The 23,245-nt window shown below is 37.9% G+C and overlaps 1 protein-coding gene across 11 annotated transcripts; it reads right to left on the bottom strand.

Moving 5' to 3' along the window:
• Positions 1-799: 799 nt before the first annotated feature.
• On the bottom strand, positions 800-23,155 carry DCUN1D2 (defective in cullin neddylation 1 domain containing 2). Of its 11 annotated transcripts, none has more exons than XM_072933289.1 (8): positions 23,005-23,154; positions 21,019-21,124; positions 20,405-20,913; positions 18,491-18,659; positions 15,941-16,071; positions 5,959-6,041; positions 4,625-4,721; positions 800-3,970 (listed from the first exon to the last, which is right to left on the bottom strand). In XM_072933289.1, exons 3-8 carry the CDS (start codon positions 20,577-20,579, stop codon positions 3,891-3,893), a joined length of 735 nt encoding a protein of 244 aa, XP_072789390.1. In that variant the 5' UTR covers positions 20,580-20,913; positions 21,019-21,124; positions 23,005-23,154; the 3' UTR covers positions 800-3,890. The 11 variants fall into 11 exon arrangements, with proteins under 11 accessions (XP_072789390.1, XP_072789399.1, XP_041573790.1 ...); XM_072933298.1 differs by having other exon boundaries at positions 20,405-20,621; XM_041717856.2 differs by having other exon boundaries at positions 21,019-21,169; positions 23,005-23,151.
• Between the last annotated feature and the right edge of the window lie 90 nt (positions 23,156-23,245).

The raw sequence follows: 23,245 nt of genomic DNA, 5'->3' as shown, positions 1-23,245 counted from the left end.
AGAACCAAAAAGTTAATTTTAGAGGTGTGGCACCTAGTTCTACCCAGCACACTGCAGATAACAAAAAGTTCAGGAAACATGTTTTGCTGAACAGGTTTGTGGTTGTAAAAACATGACACTTTTTCAGGAGGGCTATGCCTTTTGGTGAGTGAGATGCTGGTTGGCATCAGCTGAGGGAAGTTACTGGTGTTGACACAAACGGGGTCAGGCATCAATGCCTGCAGCTTCTCTGTCACAGGAAATGGAGGACAAGACCTGTGCAACACCAAAGCAGCCCGTGGTTGGTGCAAGCACTGGAGAAGAATTGCAGCTGGGTGAAGACAGAGGACAATGGACTTATTTTGACTTAAACTTTCAGATAAGAATTAAGATAGGTGAATGCATAACTCTGAAGTTCTTTGCACAAATTTTTGAGCATGCTGCTTCTCCAACAGAGCTCAGAGCCAGGACTGAGCAACACTTTCCTGCAATTGCAGCTCCCATTGCCAGCACAAACTAATGACACAAATTGTGGAGAGTCTGGTGACCAGCAGATACATGCAGTGAATACAGTACTGCAGCTAAACATGTCAAGCCTCTTAAAAGCTTAACGGTGACACAAATGACCAAACCAAACATTTATTAAGGCCACTTAAAAATTAATGAGTTACATCCTTACTCTCTTCTGGTTGGTGGAGTAGTAACACAAGAAACTAATAAATGAACCAGAAAACAACAACAAAAAACTCCCACTAGACCAAGACTTCCAAAGCAGAAAACTGACAAGAACCATACAGACATCTCACATGACTGACTTCAATCCTTTGAAAGTCCATTTATTCCTTTTTCCATTGCCAAAAAATATACACACATGTACAGCTTACTCAGCAGCAAATCTCCAAGGTGCATTGAATAAGCAGATGCCTGCAGGTTTGCTCTCCTTGGCATGACACACATGATAAATTACATTTAAATTTAGAATTGGCAAGTACAAATCCTATGGCTCAGTTTCAAACCAAACAACTTGGCACCAAGTTTAAAAATACATACAGCGTATCTGTGAAGTAATACTGTACGCACTGAACAACTTGAAGACATCTGCAGCATTTAGGATTATAAATTGAGTAGCCTAGGTGTTACCACTGTATCAGCTTACTTAAAATGGAAGTCAGAGTACCCTGTAAAGTGGAACTGTGGACAGCAGCAAATGATTAAAACATGCAACAAACTTGTAAGGTGAAAGCAGCTTATTTGCATTTTTTATGACTGTTCAAGTGTTAAGGTGTTACTTTATATGGGAATGTAAAAATCACATGTGGTTTAAAATGGGTAGAGGACCAGGAAGAACAAAAAAAGGAAAAGCATAGCAAACCTCAAAAGCTGGCTCACAAGGATCAACTACTATCTCTGGAGTATTTTGTTCAGTCTTCCACTGTCACCCAGGAAGGATCCCTCCAGGAATGAGATTTAAATGTGTGTGTACATATATGTATATATACACAAACACACACACTGAGTCCTGGGCTAAGCACCCTTCCTTCTTGCTGTAATTAACAAGGAAAAAAACCCTCAACCCACATGCATTTTTTATGCTCTATTTATTCTAAAAGGTAGAAGGTTCATCAGAATGATTTGATGGAGCTCTCATCATGAGCAAATGTTTCACAAGCTCTAGTGCTATGAAACTTCAGTTACATCACATACCAATAGATTAAGCTACTTCTGGTCAGTTACATTCTATCTATATACTTTAAGTGGCAATTGTGTGAGTAACAAGCATTCCATTGTTTCTGGCTAGATAAATGCACTTGATGCTATAAGATGTTGCACATTCTGCAAAGCCTGTGGGACAGATACAGAAATGGCTTGCTCTGGGGAGGAGGTGCACATAAATCAAACACAGTAAAAAGAGCATAGCTACTTCTAGCTCTCTGCTGACTTCTGTAGAATACTTGAGAGTTATGGACACAAATGCCCTTCTAAAAAGATGCAGTCAGAAAGCAGAAATTTGGTACAACCTCAGTGGGTAACTGCGCAGGAGCACCAGGCAGCAGCAGGCTCAGACGCTGACACCTGGCGGCTGTTTGGCCAGGGCAGACACTCACAAAAAAAAAAAAAAAAAAAAAAGAAAGACAAATATGCATAACAAATCACTCACAGGGCATTTGTAACTTGCTTGCTGGGCTCTAACTAAGAGAAGAATCACTAATTTGTTGAAATCTTCCCTCATCTTGCTTTTTAAATGTCATGCACAACTGAAATTCTAGCAAGTGGAAGAACAAAGGTAGTCTCTGTATGCAGCATGTACACTTGTCCTTGCAGGTCATGTTGACATAATGCTTGTATGAAACTCTAAATATTAGAGTTTAAGAGAATATTGTCAGCTTTTATACCCTGGCAACTATAAAAGTGTCTGTTGTCATGCAACACTTCAACGATCCAAACAGATATATAAATTATATAACTTAATGCACTATTTTCTCCAAAATTCTTGCATCTATTCAGCCTTAAATACAGAAAATATATTGATCATAGCTGTACATACTCTCTAGCAACTCTTCATTTTAACAAACTTTTACAGTGGCTATGACAAACTCATTTTGATGAGGTAGCATTTGCAAGAACCCTGTGACACGCTGAATAGTTTCTGGTAAAACTTTTTTGTGCTCAGAGGACACTGATGAAAAACAGAAGACTGACACCACTGTGCACTTCATAATCAGTGGCTGGCAAAAGGGGAGAAACAAGTGACTGAACGAATTCAGATTTGGTGAAAACTGGTCCAATTTCACCAGACTTGAGATCACTGAAACTGCACTGATTTGGTTTTTAATCCCCTTAAATATAATTAAATGCACAATACATTCACAAGAATGAATACTTATAATCATTAATATAAAGTCTCCTTACCCCTAACTATTTCTCCACCGTGGAAGCCAACTAGTTAAGTCTTTGGGATTACTTGCATCTATTTTCTGTGAGAAGTGCCAGGAAATGAATTTACAACTATGTTGCATTTAGCTAGAATTTATGATATGTTTCAAGCTACAAATAAAATAAAATCCATATTCCAGCAGTTCCTTATTAAAATAAATAAAATACATAATTGGAGACTAACTGAATTATGATAATTAAACATTAACTATAAAAGCATCTTTGGTTTAATGTCTGCTTTAAAATGGTTACTAAAAAAAGCTGGAGTTGCAACACAGCATAGAGCAGCAGCCTGTCCTCAGCAATGCCATTGTTACATGTCCAAGCACTTCAAGCAGAAAAATGCAAATTCACTGGGAGAAAGCAAAAGGCTGGATGTGATCACTGTACACATGTAGGATGTGAAAATACAAATTTAACATTCTGGCAATAAGTTAAAACCAAAAAGAGCATATGTTCATTTGTCTGAGGTTTTTTTACAATTCTGTATCAAGAGAGAGCCACAGAACTAACTTTTATAAAAATACAACATACTGCATAAGTTTTATTTATGGATTTAATTTATATACCACAAATACTGCTTTTAATAAGTACAATATAATACATTTTTATTCATGTAACTGCTGGTGTTCACTTTGGATTATGAACTGAATGGCATGCTGTGCTGTCAAAACTTTAATAAAATGGCCTCTAGTTAAACTTCTTCAAAGTATAAAATCATGCAAAATCTACATCCTATATGATACAACCAGTACAATAATTGAAGCCAATAGCCTACAAACAGCTTGGATCTTCTGAGTTTGTTCTTGAAGTGTCCACATGTCCATCATCATTTTCTTTAGGCAGAAAGGAGGAATTTCAGTTTTGTCTGCAGAATGTCATCCCAAGCACTGAAACCAGCACCAATGTGCCGTTATCAGCTAACAAATCTTCATTACCCACTGCAGTTCATTTAGTCCATATCAACAAATCTGAGGTTAGGAAGTTTTATGTTTTCCTCCTGTGATTACTGGTCGTGCATACTCCACAAAATCATCTATTAGAACAGGCCACGCTCCTACAGTGAAATCAAGCAATTGAGAAATTAGCCTACCATCATCAGCAATAAATTGGTACAGTCTATAAGTACAAAGGATTTACCTCATCTTGACATTTCTGCCCTAGTCTAGCTTTAACAAGCACAACATGATAAAATACTTGGAAAAAACCGCCTAACTAATAAATGCTACATTTGAATCTCTTTTGTCAGCAATAGTTCTTAAGACAACCAAAATGTATATAAAACACAGAATGCCACAGTACAAATATAAGCATTAGCTGATAGCAAAACTACAGCATTCTTATTATAGCCATTCATATCTTGGGACTTATTTCTGCACACATTCCAGAACAGAATTAGTAACAGAGTAAGCTGCATTTAGGGTAGCAAAAATTTTGTACAAAACGTTTCCCTCAGAGGTCTGTAGCATAACACATTCAAATAATGTGCTCTATCATGGTGTGACTGTATCCTTACCCCTGTTTTCAAATTACAGCAAACCAGTTAACCTCCTTATCACTACTATTTTGGCAATAAGTATGACACTGTATTGGCAGCTGAAACTTTAAGGGTAAACATATTAGGACACCAGGTAACATGTTCTCTTGTTCATTTATAGTAGTATTTTAATTCTGCTGTACCAATTTTTGAAGATATTCAGGTACTGCTTACCTTCTTCATCATAGTTGGACATATCATCTGCAATCATATTTCCAAAATCTAACAAAAGATTCCAAGTATCTTTTGGAATTGATCTTTTATGATGTTCCTGTACAAAGGAATAACAGTACTGTTCAGTCCAAACTACTTTCAAATTCCATAGCAATATTTTATATTGACATGTACAGAAATAGACCTATTTCGAACATTTCTTCACCTTCACTATCTTAAAAAAAACAATAACAAAAAGAAATCTGTCTGAAAGACTTCCTGCTTGCTTCTTTCTGAGGTTGAAATCTTTTAATTTAAGTATTTCTTCTCAACTAAACATTCAGGTTAAATGTCTCTTCTAAAGAAACATTTAATACCAGGTCGTAACTTGGAAGATTTTTCTTCAGTTACATCTATAGATCTGAATTTGGATGTCTTAAAATGTACTGAGGCAGTTAAAACATGAAATGCTTTCAGAAACCCTCCTGATGAAACTGGTATATTATTCAATGATTCAAATAAACATATTGCAAAAAAAATTAGAAAAAAAATACAGAACAATATTTCAAAAAGTGTACACCTTCCCTATTAAGCACTGGGGGAAGTAAATGCAGAAAGACTTTTTATTTCTCCTAAGCTACAGATAAAAGGACAAAATTAAGAAAATCAAGATAAATTATATATTATGTAACTTCATTTTTTGTAATTATATAGACATGCAAATGAAGAAACATGGATGAGTGAATCTGGTATTTTACAGGAATATTTTTGAATTTCTAAGGTTTAAGTTATGCATCTTTACTTCACTGCCCACAGAATTGCACTAATAATAAGACAACAGTCAAGATCAGTTCACTACTATTAGCTAAAAAATTAATCAATGTAATAACTCAGGCAAAAAATTTTGTTGAAAATGCAAAGTCTCTTAACATTAAATTCTGGTATGACTGATTTAAAAAGACTGAGTTTATGCATTAGTACTACAAAAGGACAAGCATGGTAAAATACGTGGTTGACAATAATCACAGCTCTGATATTTTTTCACCGAGAATCAGCAGCACCAGTTTAATTTACAATCATGTCTTCCTTTCATTCAGGAACTTTCCTAAGTAGGAGGATACAGGATTAAGCAAGCAGAACACATTGTTGCATCTTTTTGCATTCTTTTAAATTAGAAAACCATAAAGAGAAGATTTAATTTGGCTTGATTTGAGACTATTTTATATCAGTTTTCAAAAAGGAAAAATTTTGAAGTATAGAGATAGCCCATATTTTTGTTATTGGAAGCACACAGCCAACAAAAGCCAGACTACTATGGAATAAGATAAGCAGTAAGCAATAAAGTACATACTTACCAGCAAAAATTTATTCCAAAGATCTAAAAATTTAAACCTTCCTGACAAGACTAAATTCCAGTATGCAATTGCCATTTCTAGATCTGCAAGAGATAAAGCAACATGTAAATATTGCAGTACATTATAAACAATAAACCCCTTCTGATTAAACAATTAATGCTACACCTAGCATATTACAATACAAATAAATAACACTCTTTCAAAATCACTAAAAAAAACTATAAGGAATTAGTTTTCTACTCTCCCTGACCCAAAAGGTAGAAGACAAGCAGTAACAGTATAGATTTTGTATTGAACATCAAGGTCAATAAAATTAAAATATTTTTGTCACCATCTGCCAACGCCAGATTAAAGCTACTTTCAATCTACAGAAACAGAGCATTGAATGATAAATCTCTCTGCAAATCAAAAAAGAAAAAAATATACGCATACATGCATAAACATAGCAAATATTGATAGAAACAAACATTTAAATCCACAGATGTCCACGCCTCCTAATTTATCACATTTTGGACACACATTTTGAAGGGAATGTAAGGACATGAGGAGATGAAAAAAGTCATTTATCTGTGGTATTATGATTCTACAGAATCCCCTACAGCAGTAGTTCTGTTCTTCTGGCATCACTCAATAGTCAAACACTTAAACCCAGTACTGAAAATACAAGTCCAAGAAATCAGCCTTATTCTGCATCATGACCAGTGATCTGAGAGCAGGGTTCAAGGAAGATGCAGCACTGCCACATATTCCAGCAGAAAGGCAGAAGCGACATTAGATGCAGCTTAAGGGTAGAAAGGATGTTTCCTTGAAGGCCTGTTTTCATCCCCAGCAGCTCACAATACCTAATGGCTTTGGTGCTTGCACTAGGTACATGATAACTACTGGGCAACAATAAATAAGGCACAACCTTTCTTAAACCACAGAAATATTTCAGCCTGTGCTTTCAGTATAAACAAAGTGTAAACAGAATATGAAGCTTAAGAGACAGTACTGTGATAGCACATAAAACAGAAGCTCGACCTGCACCTACAAGAAGGAAGAGTGGTTTTTGAAATTGTACATATCACACTACAAACCAAAGGACACTGTCACCTGAAATCAAGCTTCATGTCTGAAAGATGGTCCAGATTTTAACAGAGCCATGCCCCTAGAGTCCCTGCTTCAGACAAGGCTGGGGTCTGGATGAAGTGCAGCAGTTAAGATGCAGAGAACTGCAATATGCCTCTACCTATCTACACAGGGACAGTGCTGCCAGTGCTTGTCCTACAGTGCTCTTCAGTACAGAATTTGAATTATGCTCCACTAAACTTCCGTTTGCTCATCCTGTCTATGCCACCACGCTCATTTTTCACAAAAATATGTAGAAGACAGAAATTAATATCATTACTTGATGCTTAGATATGCAGATTAATTATTCTTATCTGTTATCCCAAATTAAAGGCAAAAAGAGTGAAAAAGCAGAAACTTAAAAGTTTCTAAACGTCACTGTGAAGTAACTGGCTTTGATCCCACTCACTCAGGCTTCTTTATGAGGACTCAACCTCTCCAAGCAAACCTTGCAACTCTATCATGTGACAACTTGAAGCCAAATGCACTTTCAAGAAATAAAATCTTAATAGTTGAAAAGTTTATACTTCTGATGTAAATATTCCCTGGAAAAAGGAAGAAAGCACAGGTAGGGAAACAAAGATGATTAAAGGTACCACAAAAGAAGAGGTAAAAGGAAAAGAGAGAACACTTCCTTGGTTTTTGTCCAAGTCAGTATTATGTTAAGGTAAACTTGATTATTGCAAAATTGTGTTTAACACAACGCATACAAAATACTCTCTTAAGTTGACACTGGAGGGACACTGTGTACATGTGTCTGCCAATGAATTCTCCTGCACAAAGACACAGAAGTTACTTGCTATAACACACGAAAAATGCATATCCCACTGAGGATACAGCTCTGTAGTGGATGAAACATGTCCACACTGGAGCTGCTCTTCCCAGTAGGCACATGGAGGAAAGTTCTTATCTCAGTAAAATTTGCAAAAGGGGAAAAAAAAAAAAGTCGATCTTTCTCACCTGGTTCACTGTAATCCCACAAAGCCATCAACTAACACAAGTGTTATTTGAACACAAGGACTAGATGGGACTATCACTTTTGGTAGTGGTGCCAGTTTATGCACCCTTAAAGCACACGAGCAAACTAGGCCTTCAGGTTTGCCACAATCTCAGCAGATATGCCTACACTTCTGTTTGAAGACAATTCCCTACCTAGGTTAAAAAAATTGGCACTGGAGGACAAAAAAATATTTTTCTGCTTTAAAGGGAAGACCTAGTTACAGAGTTCAAATTCTACATGCTGACAGTAGTACCAATAAACAGTGCTGCTGTGGATCTGCTACAATTAGTGCTGCACTAATACAGACAGATACTAAAATAGAGAAAAGACCTTATGCCATTAGGTTCTCCATCCCCACATGAAGACACTTTTGCAAGGCAAAAATTCGTCAGGCAGTCTTAGGAATACCTCTTTCAATGCTGTATAGATACAAAGGCATCATTACAATAACAATAAAACTACAACTATAAAATATGCTGTGTTTTTATACCAAAATATATACTACCCACATTACAGACCAATAATATAAGTTTTATAAACAGAAGACAGATGCATGGATCTCTGAAAACACCTAGACAAGGATCAGTTTAAATAAGACTTCATTGCTAACATCCATGTTCATATCCAAATCATAAAATTGCTAAATCATTAAAGAACATCATAGAATTACATCATATACGGTACATTATATAATTTGAGCTTTCCTTTCAATCCAAAAATATTTTCAGAATCAGTATCTGGTGAGTTGTATGCAATGCATACAACTTAATCAGCTTTCCTCAATCAGAAATAGTATTTTGCATGCAATATGATCTATCCTCAAACATGAAAACCTCATTCTAAACAGGCTTTAAAAAAACCTTAGCTTCTTCTATCCTGATTGAACAGAAAGCTTGAAGTGATAACAAAGAGCACAATTAATGAAGAAGGAAAAATACAGCCTGTGTCTACTTTTAAGACTTGACTGAATCTTGTTAAGAAATTAAAAAAAAAAAAAATAGATCGCTGCATGAAAAAAGTAAGACTCAAGTTTTTCATGTTATGATTTTGGACCAGGGCAATAAAATCATTGCACACTAGAAATTAAGGAAGTGTGAAAACAAAAAGAGAAATCAACAGATAGCAAGGAAATGGCTGGAGAGCAGGATTTCTGAGGAACATGAAATGCAGCTCATTTAGACCTGCTGTGCCAAAACCACCCTCTGGGACTGCAGCACTCACTTGTCATCCTCTGCCAAACAGAGCTTTCTAGCTCTCAGTCTGCCCTACCAACAAGACCTGTTCATGCACTTACGCTTGAAATGGACAGAATGTTATCACTAATTCACCTGAATTACGAATATAACTTTTCAACACTGTGTTGGAACTGATGCACAGGTAAGAACAATGGTGTCTACCCGTCTCAACAACAGGACTATTATACCTGCCTGACCAATAAGCATTAAGTGAATACTTGCAGGGTTCAGTGAGTTAATAAATAAATTCCTCGTTTCTTCATTTCTGAATGATTTTTAAGAGTCTTCTTTGGCCACCAAATTGCTAGGACCACAGACACAAGAATTAGTTTCTTCTTTCCTAATCAGCAAAATAACAAGAATATACCATGAGGATTAAACCCAAAAATATTTAATTGAATTGCCAAAAGATTAGAGCAAAATAGGCTATAGTTGCAACTGGAAGCTCCCCCACAGAAGATAGGCAGAAGGGGAAAGAACAAGTCAAGGGGACTGATACAAATACAGATCATGGCTAAACTCGGGATCTAGCTGAGCTGGATCCGCTCATCCCTGCAAAGACATCAGCAAAGAGCTTCCCAGTGCCCAGTGTTAGGGGACAGATAATGCAGTGTCAGGCTTAAGTGCCTGTGGTGGACAGGAGGGATGGTAAAGCACAGCTCATGGATTTCAGAGGGGCACTGCAGGAACCCAGCAGGGTCTGGCTGTGCTCATTGGCTCTGTCTCAGCACCTGCCATGCTGACGCAGCCTGATTCCATGCAGAACCTTTCATGTTTATCTATTCTCACCTTAAGCACAAAAACAGACTTGGAATGCAGGTTAGACTTAGGAGATGACTGTCAGAACACCAGTTTGAGTGCAGCCTAATGAACCTGATTGTGGCCAGTTCAAAAATCCTTTTGCCTCTGCAAATCTCTCCATGTACCATTCAGATACACAACAACAGATGACAAAGTTGACTGCATATGCATTTCCCAAACATGAATAAGGGAATCAGTGAGGCATTAGTAGAACTGGCAGTTATGCCACCCTCCTACTGATCAAAGCACCTCTTCTGTACTAAGTTTCCCTTAAACTGCTGGCATTTTCAACATGGAAAATGTGAACAAAAATAAAGCAAGAACCATACACACAAACCAAGGTCACTGGATAACCTAAAATACAGCATTTACAGACCTCTTACAAAATAAATATAAAATTCATTTATAGACCTCACTCAACTTCTTCCATGCACTCACTCCTACAAATTGCCTATGAATGTAATTCTTCATTGAAAGGGGAAAGACATCTTGATAACTAGCCTGGGGGGGAGGGCAGGAGTGAAAAAAGAAAACAAAATAGAAAGAAAAAATATTCTTCCCTAATGTCTAAAGATCTCTTCAAAGAATATTGAGATATTGTTATGATAAAAGCCAAAGCTGATGTTGCTTCAATTAAAAAGAGTACATTATACTCATCTGCTTATAGGAGAGGAAACCTCCTTGAAGTCCACATACCGGATGCAAAGATAGTCATTCTTCTGGTCTTGAGGTAATATTTGATTCAAGTCTGAATGCCCTCCTCATCTTTCATCTCTTGCTTGATCCCAGGCAACTGGCAGAGAGAAGGAAGCACAACCTATTGAGCCAGCAAGCAGACGAAGGGATCACAAAGAAGTGATGAAGGACTCAACCGGCTTTTTGTCTCCATGTTGGAAGGTGAAGACCATGAAAGAATGCATTAAGCTCCTTCCTGGGGCTGAAACAAACTGTAACAAACTCCTGAACATGTCTCTTTGGGGCTCAAAGGGAGACCCAGTAAGAGAATCAAAGCAAGTATCAGGTTAAAAAAAAACCCAACCAAGCAAAAAAAAAAAAAAAAAAAAAAAAAAAGCTAGAGCTAAGGCCTTGTTTTGAAAGTGCCCTTAGAAATCTGAACTATCTGAACTGCTCTATAGACAACATGACAAGACCTATAATCCTAATCTTTAATACATTTACCAACAAGAGCTAGGATACAAAATTTCACTCAGACTGCAGTAGAAAGGCAGAACTTGGGGAGTAGAATGCAAGATAAACTTATCCAACTCTGCACCATGAAAAAATTTAAGATTTATTGCACTATACACAGTAGAAAGAACATGAGAAAGCAGATTAAAGACAGAATCACAGATATCCATAATAATTATTTTTAAAATCTCCTGCAAACCAGATAACTTGATAAACTGCACCTACAACATATAAAGACAAAATTAAAATCAAGTTTTATATAACTAAATACTATGTACTCCAGGTCCAACATGCAGCCATTGAGATGGCACAGCTCTGCTGAAACTTTGCCCTTTTTTTTTCCTTAATTCTGTCCACCACTTACAGAGTCACAGTCTTAACAGTTATATGCATCCATTGTCTTCTTGGATAATGATCAAATCTATTCAGATGTATTTGAAAAACACTCGACAGTTGGGTGCTTAGTAACATTAATCAGAACATCATTTTCTGCTTCAAGATCATCATGGCAGATCCTATGCACTGAGCTTTTGCCTTCTGCATCTCGCTCCTTACACAAGATATCATCACCCTGGGGGACTGCTACTACTGTTCTTTGAACAGCACGTGCCCAGGTTGGAGCACTCTACCTGGTAATACTGAGCTAACAAAAGTAAATGCAAACATTCGAGTTGGAAGAATCCACAGTGACAGAAGCCCTGCAGATACAAGGAGAAATAAAAATTCCCTACTGTCACCACATGAACTGTGGAAAAGAGACTCCTATAAAAGGCAGTCCTATTTCTAGGAATGAGTATCAGTGTACTGAATACTGTGTCTATTTTAGGGCATGACAGAACAGATGTAACTTAGTTTATTGGAGAGGATTCTTCCCATCTACATAATGGCAGCATTTCTTCCATTGGTTTTGAGGGGAACTGGAGAAGAAAAAGAAATTAAAAAGCAAGAGAATACAGGCTAGTCCAAAAATTAATAAAACACAAAATTACATGCACACTCCTCTCCAAGACCATTTTCCTGGAGCAAAATCCCCTCTGAATTATGAAGACAGCTCTGTCAGGTATCATCAAAATTCTACTATAACCAAAATACCTAAGACAGGCTTCTGTGCCTTCCCACTCCCCATCTTACAAATGGCAGCTGGTGTGATAAAAGATACCGTGTCCTGCTGATAATAACTATAGAAAGTCTGGGACACTCAGAGATTTTTTCCCCAAGCTGCGCTCCAAGCAAAAAAGATTCAGTGAAAACTGACAGTTATTTCAGAAAAAACTTTTAGAAATTCAGTCTTCAAGCACTGCTGCCCAAAGTGAAGCCAGATACAGTGAAATTCATCTCAGTATGCTGAAGCAATCTCAAACTGCTTCCTACCATGTTTGAAGCCTCATAAAAGTCAAAGAAGTTCTGGAAGAATCTCAGGCATTCCCTGTCAAACTGGGAGAAAGTAACTCATCTAAGCGGGTCAGTCCTGCATCTAACACTGCCCAATACTTAAATAACTCAGATGATACAACAAAGAAAACTTTTGTTAAATCTGCAACTTAGACAAAACCTGAAAAAGGTCTTACACAATACAAGACAGGATTATGATTCAAAATTATTTGGACAAATTGGAAAAATCACATGAAGTAAGCAAGAAAGATTTCATTAAAGAAGTGCAAAGTCACAGTGCTAAAGGGAGTAATCAACTGCAGAAATATCAGATCAGAAACAGATTCAACTGGGTACACTGCAGTGCTGCAGAAAATAGTAAAACAGACTGCAAATAGTATCAAACTTAAGCAAACTCAAAAGGATGCAAAACAATAAGCAAAATACTTAACATGGAAGCTTATCTGGCTTGTTTGGGTGTTACATGACAAGAGAAAATTAGATCAATTTGACTGCAAAGGAAATGAGAGTTGGAAGACGAAATTTCAGTATCAGAGAGCTGATACTGGAAAATTTATCAGGGTAGCTGGTTTTACTCAGTCCAGAGACTAAGTGAAGACACATACATCATCGCCAACTTTGCAAGAAATTGTCACTCACTCTAACAAAATGTATTCTGTATACTTACTTTGGCTGGTTAAAGTATTAAACTGGAAAATTCAGAAACAGAGATTTAACTTATATGCTAGAAAAAGAAAAAAAAAACTAACAATAGGTTTAAGCAAACATGGACAAAGATGTATGAAACCTGACATCAAAAATTTAAGACTGTATTTTGTGAAGGCAATAGCTTTCAAACTTGTTCAGCCAGAGGACCAGTACAAATCAAACCTCAAATCTTATTAATATGTATTGAAACTGAAAAGGCAATTTAGTAGATATTGTAGCATACCACAGAGCTTTGGTTAGAAAAGCATGAGCAAGAATTGGTGTTGGTAGATAGTGACCCTGTCTAACGTAAGGGAATACACTATATAAGTATTTCTCTACACTATGTAAGTATTTCTCTACCTTTTAAATTTAAAGACCACCTGGCGTATTAATAAGGAACCCATAAATCACTATTTCCTGGTGTTTTTCAGAGGCGAGGGGACAATAAATAAACTAATAACTCCTGTACATCACTTCTTAAAATGGCAGACACAGATTTAAAAAAAAGTAATCTGAAATGATGGAGCAGTGAACATGACTCGTAACCAAAGCATTGCTGCGTGAACATTTTAAAGATTTTTCACTAATTTCTTATAGTTTCAATATCTAAGATAACAAACAAGGAAAAACCATGAAAAATAATTGCATAAGTCAGTCTGCCTATCACAGACAAGTTTCTGGTAAGCTCCAGTCTCAAGAGTTATTGCTTTAAAAAAAAAAAAAAAAAGAAAAGGATGCCCTAGTGCTTAGCCTGAAGGAGCCAATAAAAAGAGTTTAATTACATCTGCTTTTATAAAAGGTTTCTATTAACAATCTGCTAAGAATATGAATTTCTCATTTGTCACTGGCACTATGTCAAACTTGGTCAGTTTTCAAATAGGCACATTTGTAGGTCATGTGGATATCCAAGAATCCAACACACTTTTAGCCTACAGATCAGCCCCCTAAGCAATGAGTACAATTACCAGACTTGGTGGTTTAAGCTCCCAGCATAATAAGAAAAAGCACTGAATACTTCAGACACTAGAAAAATTACATTAAAATATCCTGCAACTGAAATTTAGGAGAGATTATTTCCACTTCATTAATTCAAACCATTCACTTTATCCTTTACTTGACATAAACTTACAGGCCTCCCAGTTACAATTTACCAGAAAGACTTTAAGGCTCCGAAATGAGTAAGACAGAAACAGACTTTGTACACGGCTGATGTCAATTCCCACAGTTCCAAGTCTGGGTTGGGCTGCCTCCACTCTTCACACAAGCTTAGCTAAAAAGCTTTTGCAGTGTACTGCCCAAGTTCATGAGTTTCATGTTGCAACGAACAATGAAAACACGAAGCTATCTGTAATACTTCTATAGGTATCCCATAAATCCCAACTTCAGTTGTAACTGACTTACCTTTCCTGCAATTTGAAAGCACTAAGTTTTGTTAATGAAGACTAGCTAAGGGACTATAATCCTAACCAACCTCACAGAGTCACTACAAGACTTCATTTTCTTGTCAGTAAAAGTGGCCCGTGAGCCACAAGAGAGTGACAGATGAAATGAAAAACAGAACTGCTGAAGAAAAAAAAAAGAATAAAATATAAACTGGCTAAACATAGTCCATAATTAAAAAAAAAAATCTACACCAGGAAAGACAAGAGAGATTATTCAAAGTAAAGAGTGTGGAACAAACACACATGGTTGAGGTCTAAATTGATACTCTGCTCTTCTAACAGTTCTTGAAAAAAAATTTATCAACTTTCCAAGTAACTTAGACACGGATTTAAAACGGCTGTGCTAAAAAGAAAGAAAAAAAACCCCAAAACACTATAAAAACCAACAAACCTCTCACACACAGCAGAAGAAACAGGGATGATGGTACAGTGCTATTCTATATACAAAACATTAATTCCTTCCTACACAGGATCTTCTGAAAATGAACATAAATTTGAAAAGAGTGGACTTCATTTTATTAGTATTTTCATCTATTCAAAAACTAGATATTTTTGATTTGAAGAAAAAAAAGTGGAATTCAAATGATGTATCAGTTTTACTCCAGCAATAGAAGGCATGGACTGGGATAAAGCTCAAACTTTACAAGGAATAATATATAAACTATGCCTATTTTTACTCACCAGTTTTAAATCAAGTCCATAATACCCTTTTTCTGAACTTTACATAAAAACTGAGCTAAAACTAAAATTTTTAAGGAGAACAGTAACTTTTGCCTCGTTTTCTCCCTCTTCCTGAGCTGATAGGGACATGTTGTTTCAGCAGTTCTTAACACACAGAGCTCACTAGCTCAGCATTAAAAAAAAAAATTTGACAGGTCTCAAAGAACTGCAGGAACTTCATTTGACAAGAGGTGAGAGAATGTCAACGCTGGCAGAGAACACCCTTAAATTATCTGTACCAAGGGGACATTAAGAAGAGATTAAATGAAAGAAGATGAGAAAGAGAAATCAGTGAAAGAAATCAATAATGAGTTTACTAAACAATTGCCAATGAGAATATTGTAGCACTGAAAACATTTGGAAGACTTCACTGACTGCAGATATTTTCTCATTTTTCTTCTACTTACCTAGACCTTTTTGTCCGGGATTTTTAGCAAAATTAAAAGTAAACTGATAAAAATCTTTGAACTTTGCTGGATCCTTTAGCTCTTGTTCCAACCTTGGCAATAGAGCTTTTAGCTTTTCTGTGGTGTCACACCTGTTCAAAAGAGATTACATTATTTACATATATTTAAAATTTCTTCCTACTTTCCCCCCACCTTTTTATGGTTTTGTTTAAGAGCAAAACAAAACAGTGGTTAAGACAAAAGATTTTATCTTTGTGGATAGCATTCTGAAAAACATAAATGCTCATGTGCCTTTACTAAAGAATTTTAAGTGGAACATTATGTACAGACATCCATTAGGTACACAATGCAAACAGGATTTAGTGGTTTAACTTATTTTCTATCTCTTGATGAATTTCTGAACAGATGCTATTCTATTCTTAAAGAACACCCAACCCTCACTGAACTCTGTTATTCCTTCCCCTGAGACAGATGTTGTAACACAAGTGTGTGGTTTTGCTTTAATCTAGATAGACATTGCTTATTCCCTGCTCTCCTGAATAAAGAGCTTCACACTATGTTTTTTACAGTTCATCTTAACATTTGAGGACTTTCCAGCTAAATGAAGTATTATTTGCAGTCATTCTCTCCCCATCATAGAACACTTGAGAATAAAACTAAGGAACAAAATAAGCCTTGAATGATAGCCTGAGGGCTGGCAAACTATTTAACAGCTCGGCTAAGACAGAATCCAGTTACTAAAATTCTAACAGAAACACATCTGTGAATACCACCACCAAAGCATTTTCAGTGAAAACACCTAAGCTGACAAATGAATATTCAAGGTTTACAAGAACTTTATCAATATCTTGAATTGTACCTAGAAACTCAACGTGAAGCAAATTTCAAAAGCATCTAACTGTGTACTTGAAAGTCCTCCTTAGTTAAACGTTTGTATTAATTCTAAAGATTCAAGAAAAATTCTATTAAAGGATGAGTAACTATAACACGATCCCTAAAACATAAAATGCAGTTTTAACTGTCTTGCGCAGATAAAAATAAGTACCTTTCTGGCCTCCAGCAGTGCCTGGAGGAAAAAAGAAAGAATTCTGCCAATAGTCTTCAACTGAGAAGCTCAGTTTGGGAGCTTCTCCTAGGAACTTGATCTAGACAATAAATATAACTTCTCATATGCATCCTAAAGATGCTGTGTGATCTAAGCCTCGGGGAATGTCTTTCCATTTGACTGCTCACTTGTCTTCACTGCTAAAAACCACAGACACTGTACCTCCAAGTACATAACAAAATCATTCCAAATTCTCAGTAAGTGCTGTGGCAAGTGGGCACAGTCATATTATGCTCCTAAGAACAGCTGTTGTTCCAAGAACAGGTGGTTTAGCAAAAGATCTTTAATCACTTTTATGGAAAAAAAATGCTGGCAACCTTTAACATAATAACATGAGCACTTAATTTCTATCCATGATTAGAAAATCATAATTATTCTTGTAATTTCTACTCAAAGCTACCCCATAGGACAAAATAAAGCAGTGAACTTCAGATGGTGTCAGAAGTTATTTCATCAGAATTTCCTAAAAAGGAAAGCTTAAAAAGAAATCAATAACTGATGAGGTCAGTAACATCAGATTGCTACAATCTCTGCTCAAAAAGCAACCACCACATTTCCTAAAAGTTGATCTGTCTTAGAAATGTATTGATTAAGGTGCCATTCTAAGATCAAATGAAATTGCTTAGCTACAAAAAACAGGAACAAGTAATAAACTGTACTTATCCACCCATTTAATGCAATCTGTTAAAAAGAGTCATTTGACATTTCTAAATACTAGAAATGCTGCTCCTCTCGCAAGGAAAAGTTATACACAAAATATTTTATGATGATATATGCTTGACTTTACTGGTAAGCAGAGACAATGTTCAAAGTTTATTATCCAGAACAGCTCCATAACCCAGAAAGGAATTTTTTATCAGTTACATCACAGTTGGACCAATCTTTTCTATTACCAATATCCTCATTTTTATTTCAATTCCCCATGGATATTTTGTACAAATGAAGTATCTAGTATGAAAGAGAGGAAAGTATGTGTGGTAAAATGGACAAAAAGAAAGATGGGTCCATTTGCTGGTAGCAAGGTAAAGGGAAAGGACTGAAGGCTCTTTTCTGTTTTCTTACTTCCTTTCTGGTTCAACACTGACATTTTTTACCTTTCATACACCTCCAGTGACTTTCAGTTTTTAACAACAGGAGGTCCAACTCAAATCCTTAACACAAATATGCATATCCTTACTATGAACTACATAAAAAGCTACATGAATCATCTGACTCCCTTGCTCTACAGGTAGAAATTGTTTTGCTTCCCCCCTACTGTGGTCACTAAGGCTTTGCAGTAAAGCACCAATTCAAGGAAGACAAGACACTACAGGCATTTTGCACCTGCTAAGCTTGGCACTAGCCTCAACAGCTTTTTGAAGTTTCCCACAATTTAAGTGAAAATGTTTTGAACAGAAACACGGTTCAGGCCTTACTTTATAAACTGTGCAGAAATGGATACTTACCCCAACTCTGTCATGCCATCAATAAATTCCTTTTTACTGAATTCACACTGCGTAGCTGCCCTGAATTTCCACGCCACAACCAGAACACTGATACTGGCTGGGTCCAGGCTTAAATCATCACAGAACTGCTGAATCCCATCAATGCCAATTTTATTTTCATCTTGTGGGTCTGCAGTTCAAAATACAAATACAGGAATTAAAATTATTTGCAAAACATATTAACAAATAATCATCTGACAGCTCTGATGTGCTGCATCATACAGGTAATAATTTTTTCATAACCTTCACAAATGTTTTCACTTGAAGTCTATGTATTTTTAAAAGAGAATCAGTAAACAGATTATGTATTCTAAACTTACAGAAAATTGGTTTGCAACATTTTCTGGTTTGCAACCTTTGCAGTCTTCTGTCAAATCTTGTGAAAGTTTTTAATGTTTACACCTACAGTGTTTAAGTGCCAGAACTGCAAAGGTGTGCTGGTAACTAAAACACTGACATAAACTGGCTAGACTTGCTGCCACAAAAGTCAGATGGTGCAGTTTGCTCCTGCTAGAAATTTATAAATAACAAATAACATTCATGATAATCTTCTTCTGTTTTACATAGTCTTAACAGCATTTATGAATTTGAATATATTTTTAACCCAGCAATTTCCAAGACTGAAATTCAAGGAGCAAACAAAAGATTCAGAGGTATGTATATGCTATATATACACCTATATATGTAAACACACACATAGGCATATATAAACCAAAACACGGTTCTCTAAGTTTTGTCTCTGGGTGTTTGTATTCACAAAGAAATACTATAGCATTGCTGCCTCTTTGTCCCTACATAATTTATTACCACATAATAATGAAGCACTAAAGAATTCCTAGACTTAAAATAGAACAGATTACGCAAAGAAGAACAAAAATGTTGGAAACAGTAACATAAAAAAAGGATGAAGTGTACACAAAGCATGCCATATATTTCAATTAGAAAAGTACATAAAATCATAGTTGAGTAGTGGTTAGCAGTTCATGTTTTCAAACATGAGATGTATGGATTCCACCAGGAGCTAGCAATGATTCCAGCCTGCACTGCTCCAACATGAACAATGCACGCCCATGTCAGATGGCTCCAGCTCAGCAAGCACTATCACTTGGATTATTTTCTTGTATTTAAATCCCTACTTTTTTGCTGTTGTTCTTTTTAACAATGACGTAAAATGAAACTTGGAAAAGAAACAACTCTGCCTTTAACCCACTTTCCCGTGGGTTTTTCCTCCAAACCTCTCTGAAAAGGCACACCACTTTTGCTGTAATTTGTCAGCATGAAGGAATTAAATAAGGATGTAGTTTCTAGTTCTTGAGTTTTCTTATCTGTTTTGTCACACTCCTATCTGTAATGTTATCTGAAACATTTTTGATTTCAATGTATAGAAATATTATTGTCTCTGAACAGAATGAATTCCCCCAGATATTAGCATAAGAACAATATGCATTATTCTGCCATGGAAAGACCATCATACACATTCAAGAGCAGCTATTGACAAAAAAAAAAAATCACATAAGTTGCATAATAAACTTTGCTACGGTATTTGACGGCTGGCACTTTTTCCTCACTGGAAGTTTAATTTCCTATTTTTAAAGTCTACAGAAATCTCTACAAAAGTTATATACAGATCCTTAAGAGCATTTAAAACCTTTTTTCATGCTTATCTTATTACTATAAACACACAGTGAGAAGCAAAAGCTAGCAAGCTATACTTAAAACTCCTTAGTAGAAGTGAAATGGTAGAAGTAGAAGAAATGGTAGAAGGAAAAGCAGAAAAACTTCTCAAGCAACATAATTTAGAAAAAACCAAAACAAAATCCACAACAACAACCCCAAACCGACCAACCAAAAACTCCCCAGAAAACGAAACCTTACCTTTGTATCGATTATATAATTGTTCTAATTTCTTCTTGTCTACTGAATTTTTCATGGATTCTTTGTAGTACAAGTCTGGATTCTGGAAGTAGTTGTCTGTTGCCACTTCTAGTTTCCATTCATTCTGTGTTAAGCAGTATATAGCAGTCCTTTCACCAGCCTGGGTAAATGCCATAAACTGGCGGACCTTGTCCTTCTGGGACGATTTAAGTTTATGCTTTGGGATGCAAAAGAAGCAGGAAAGCCAATGAAGCTAATCCAGAAGTTTGTTTCAGCATTCTAGTACTAATGCCTATCTTTTAAAGGTTTTAGTTTTCTTGTTGATGACAACTTTCACTTCAGAATTACAGGAAGACAAAGCCTTGTTCTTCTGCAGTTAAATAGACAGCATTTTCTTCTGAAAATTGAAATGACAGCATCTATACATATATTTTTAGCAGCACATATTCTGTCAGTAACAAACTTGTATTTCTGCTTTATTGCTCACATATGCTGACGTTTTTTCTGTTCTGTAACAGCAGTAAACACAAGTTTCGTCATATTACAATATGGTTATCTTCTGAAAGATATGCCTAGTGGTTATAAAAAAGAGACATTAAAAAGGTGCAACTTACAGATTCTCAAATTCTGTGTAAGTCCATACATGGAGAAAAAAATCCAAGAGTTTTCCTAATATTTTCTTAGCAACAATTAACAATGCAAAGTTTAATCAGTCATCCGCTGAAAAAGGCAGAAGCATTTCTCATATAATTATGTTATAAAACACTGCCAACAGAAGACATAAGGCAAAAATAAAATAGATGAAGTGGACATATTGGAGACTGCTGAATGTTACAATGAAACTATAAGATTGCTGTAAATGTGTAATTTTACTTTGAAAAATATGTTTATACTACTACCCACTAAACAACAAAAAAGCCTGTTGCAGTGGTCTACAAGAATTAATATGATGCTTCTCTCAATTAAAGCAACCACATGGAGACAATACCCCTAAACTTCTGGAACACCCAAGAGGTAGAAATGGGTATTTCACAGGGAGAAAATTTGCTAGTAACATATTTCAACATTATTCTTTACATGTAGTTGGAAGCAGAAGGAGATAGCTTAAGTCAAACTCTGTTTTTTATCATATTCTGTGCCTTCCAATTTTGTTAAACCATACGTCACACATGTTCTGGGCCAACAACTAAGCTAAGAAATTTGTATAAATTCCCCACTACAGCTCAAATCATCAGGCATACTGGAAAATGTACAGGTCTCTTAAAAGAGAACTGAATCCTGATCCAGCGAGCAGTAAACATGGAACCATCTTTCAGCTCACTTTTTATCTCTTGTACCCATATGGACATCTTGACTATAGATGGTCCCGAGACAAGAAACACATCATGTAAACAAGATAAGGATTTTGGTCCTTCATACAGGATTTTTCAATTTAATGTAAGAAGAAACATGCTGGGTTTCTTTTTACACAAGAAATGTTTATAGTGGGAGGAAAAACGTGCAAAATATAACTACTACATACTTTGGTAAATAAATAACTAGTAATCCTTTAGCTTCAAGCTCCAGCCCGCCTCCAAATTTTCAAGAAGGTCTAGCCAAGGGAGTCTCTGCACCTAGATCTTCCTCAGTTACATAAACTTCTTCTGGGCAACAAACTTAGCGATAACCACTTTAAAACAGAGGACTCTGCCAACAACGCCATAGCAAACCCCACGTCCTCCTTCAACCCTAGTTAACGCCAGGCGTTTACGGATATTTTCTAGCTTCATGTCTAGCGAAATGAATTATTTGAAGCGATCAGAAACACGCACGTCTCTCCAGCCCACTGCCCTGCCACGTAGCACGGTTCCCACCCGCGGCCGGTGCCGTGCGGCGGGAGCGGCACCGCGCACCTCCCCGGCACCGGGGCGGCTCTGGAGCTCCTGGCCCCAGCACGGCCCTCGCTGATGGCACCGAGCAGGGATGCGCACCTCGCATCCAGGCACAGCTCAGCCACGCTTCTGGAGCCCTCTCCCAGCGCTAATGGCACCGCACCGCACACCCCAGGGAAGCGCTGAAGGTGCTGCCGCAGAGGCACCAGGAGAGCCCTTCCTTCCCAAAAGAGCCCGTCCGACCCCACCACCCCGACCCAGCAAGGGAATTTGTACCGCACCTTTCCCACCGCCTCCGGCTGCACCTGCCGCGTCCCGCGGCGGGGAAGGGGCCGGCGGGAGCGAGGGACTCGCCGCTGCGGTGACCTGCCCCGGCAGCCCCAATCCCAAAAAAGGGAAAGGTACGCGCTGCGCCGGCTGTCCGCGCTCGAAATACCCGCGGCTGGGCCCGGCCCCCTCCCTTCCCCCGCGCCCCCGGTGACCTTCCCCGCTCCCGGCCCAGCGGAGGAGGCGGCGGGAGCGCGACCCCGCACGGGGGGTGCGCGTCCTCCGTCCCCGCGCTGCTCGTCCCCCTCGCCTGGCGCCTCCCCGGGCAGGGTAACGGGACTCGGCGCGGCGGGAGGCGCAGGGGCGCTCAGCTCGCCAGCCCGGGGGATGCCTGGGGGCTGTTCGAGGCTTCCCCTCCATGGTTTCACCGCCTCCCCTCCCCCCCGAGCTCGCACAACCTACCATTTTATCACCGGCGCTCCCACCAACTTCACCGCCCGGCGCCGCCTCCCGCGCAGGCGCGCACCGGCCCGCCCGCGCCGCCTCCCGCCGGGGAGTGCTCCGGGCACGGGCCGCAGAGGCGGAGCGCGGGGTCGCGGTGCGGAGCCCGCAGCGCCGGCGGGGGGAGCGGCGGCGGCCGCGGCGGCGCTGGGGCAGCTGCGGGGCCGCGGCTCCGACTACAACTCCCGGCGTGCGCCGAGGA

Source organism: Taeniopygia guttata, chromosome 1 (genome assembly GCF_048771995.1).
Source record: "Taeniopygia guttata chromosome 1, bTaeGut7.mat, whole genome shotgun sequence".
Taxonomy (NCBI): Eukaryota; Metazoa; Chordata; class Aves; order Passeriformes; family Estrildidae; genus Taeniopygia; species Taeniopygia guttata.
This window is presented reverse-complemented; position numbering and strand designations above follow the sequence as displayed.

Coding starts and splice junctions, on each gene's coding strand:
- DCUN1D2 (XM_030279558.4), bottom strand. Junction 18,660..20,404: donor ATTATATAATCGATACAAAG/GTAAGGTTTCGT, acceptor TTTGAACTGCAG/ACCCACAAGATGAAAATAAA. Junction 16,072..18,490: donor GATGGCATGACAGAGTTGGG/GTAAGTATCCAT, acceptor TCTTTTGAACAG/GTGTGACACCACAGAAAAGC.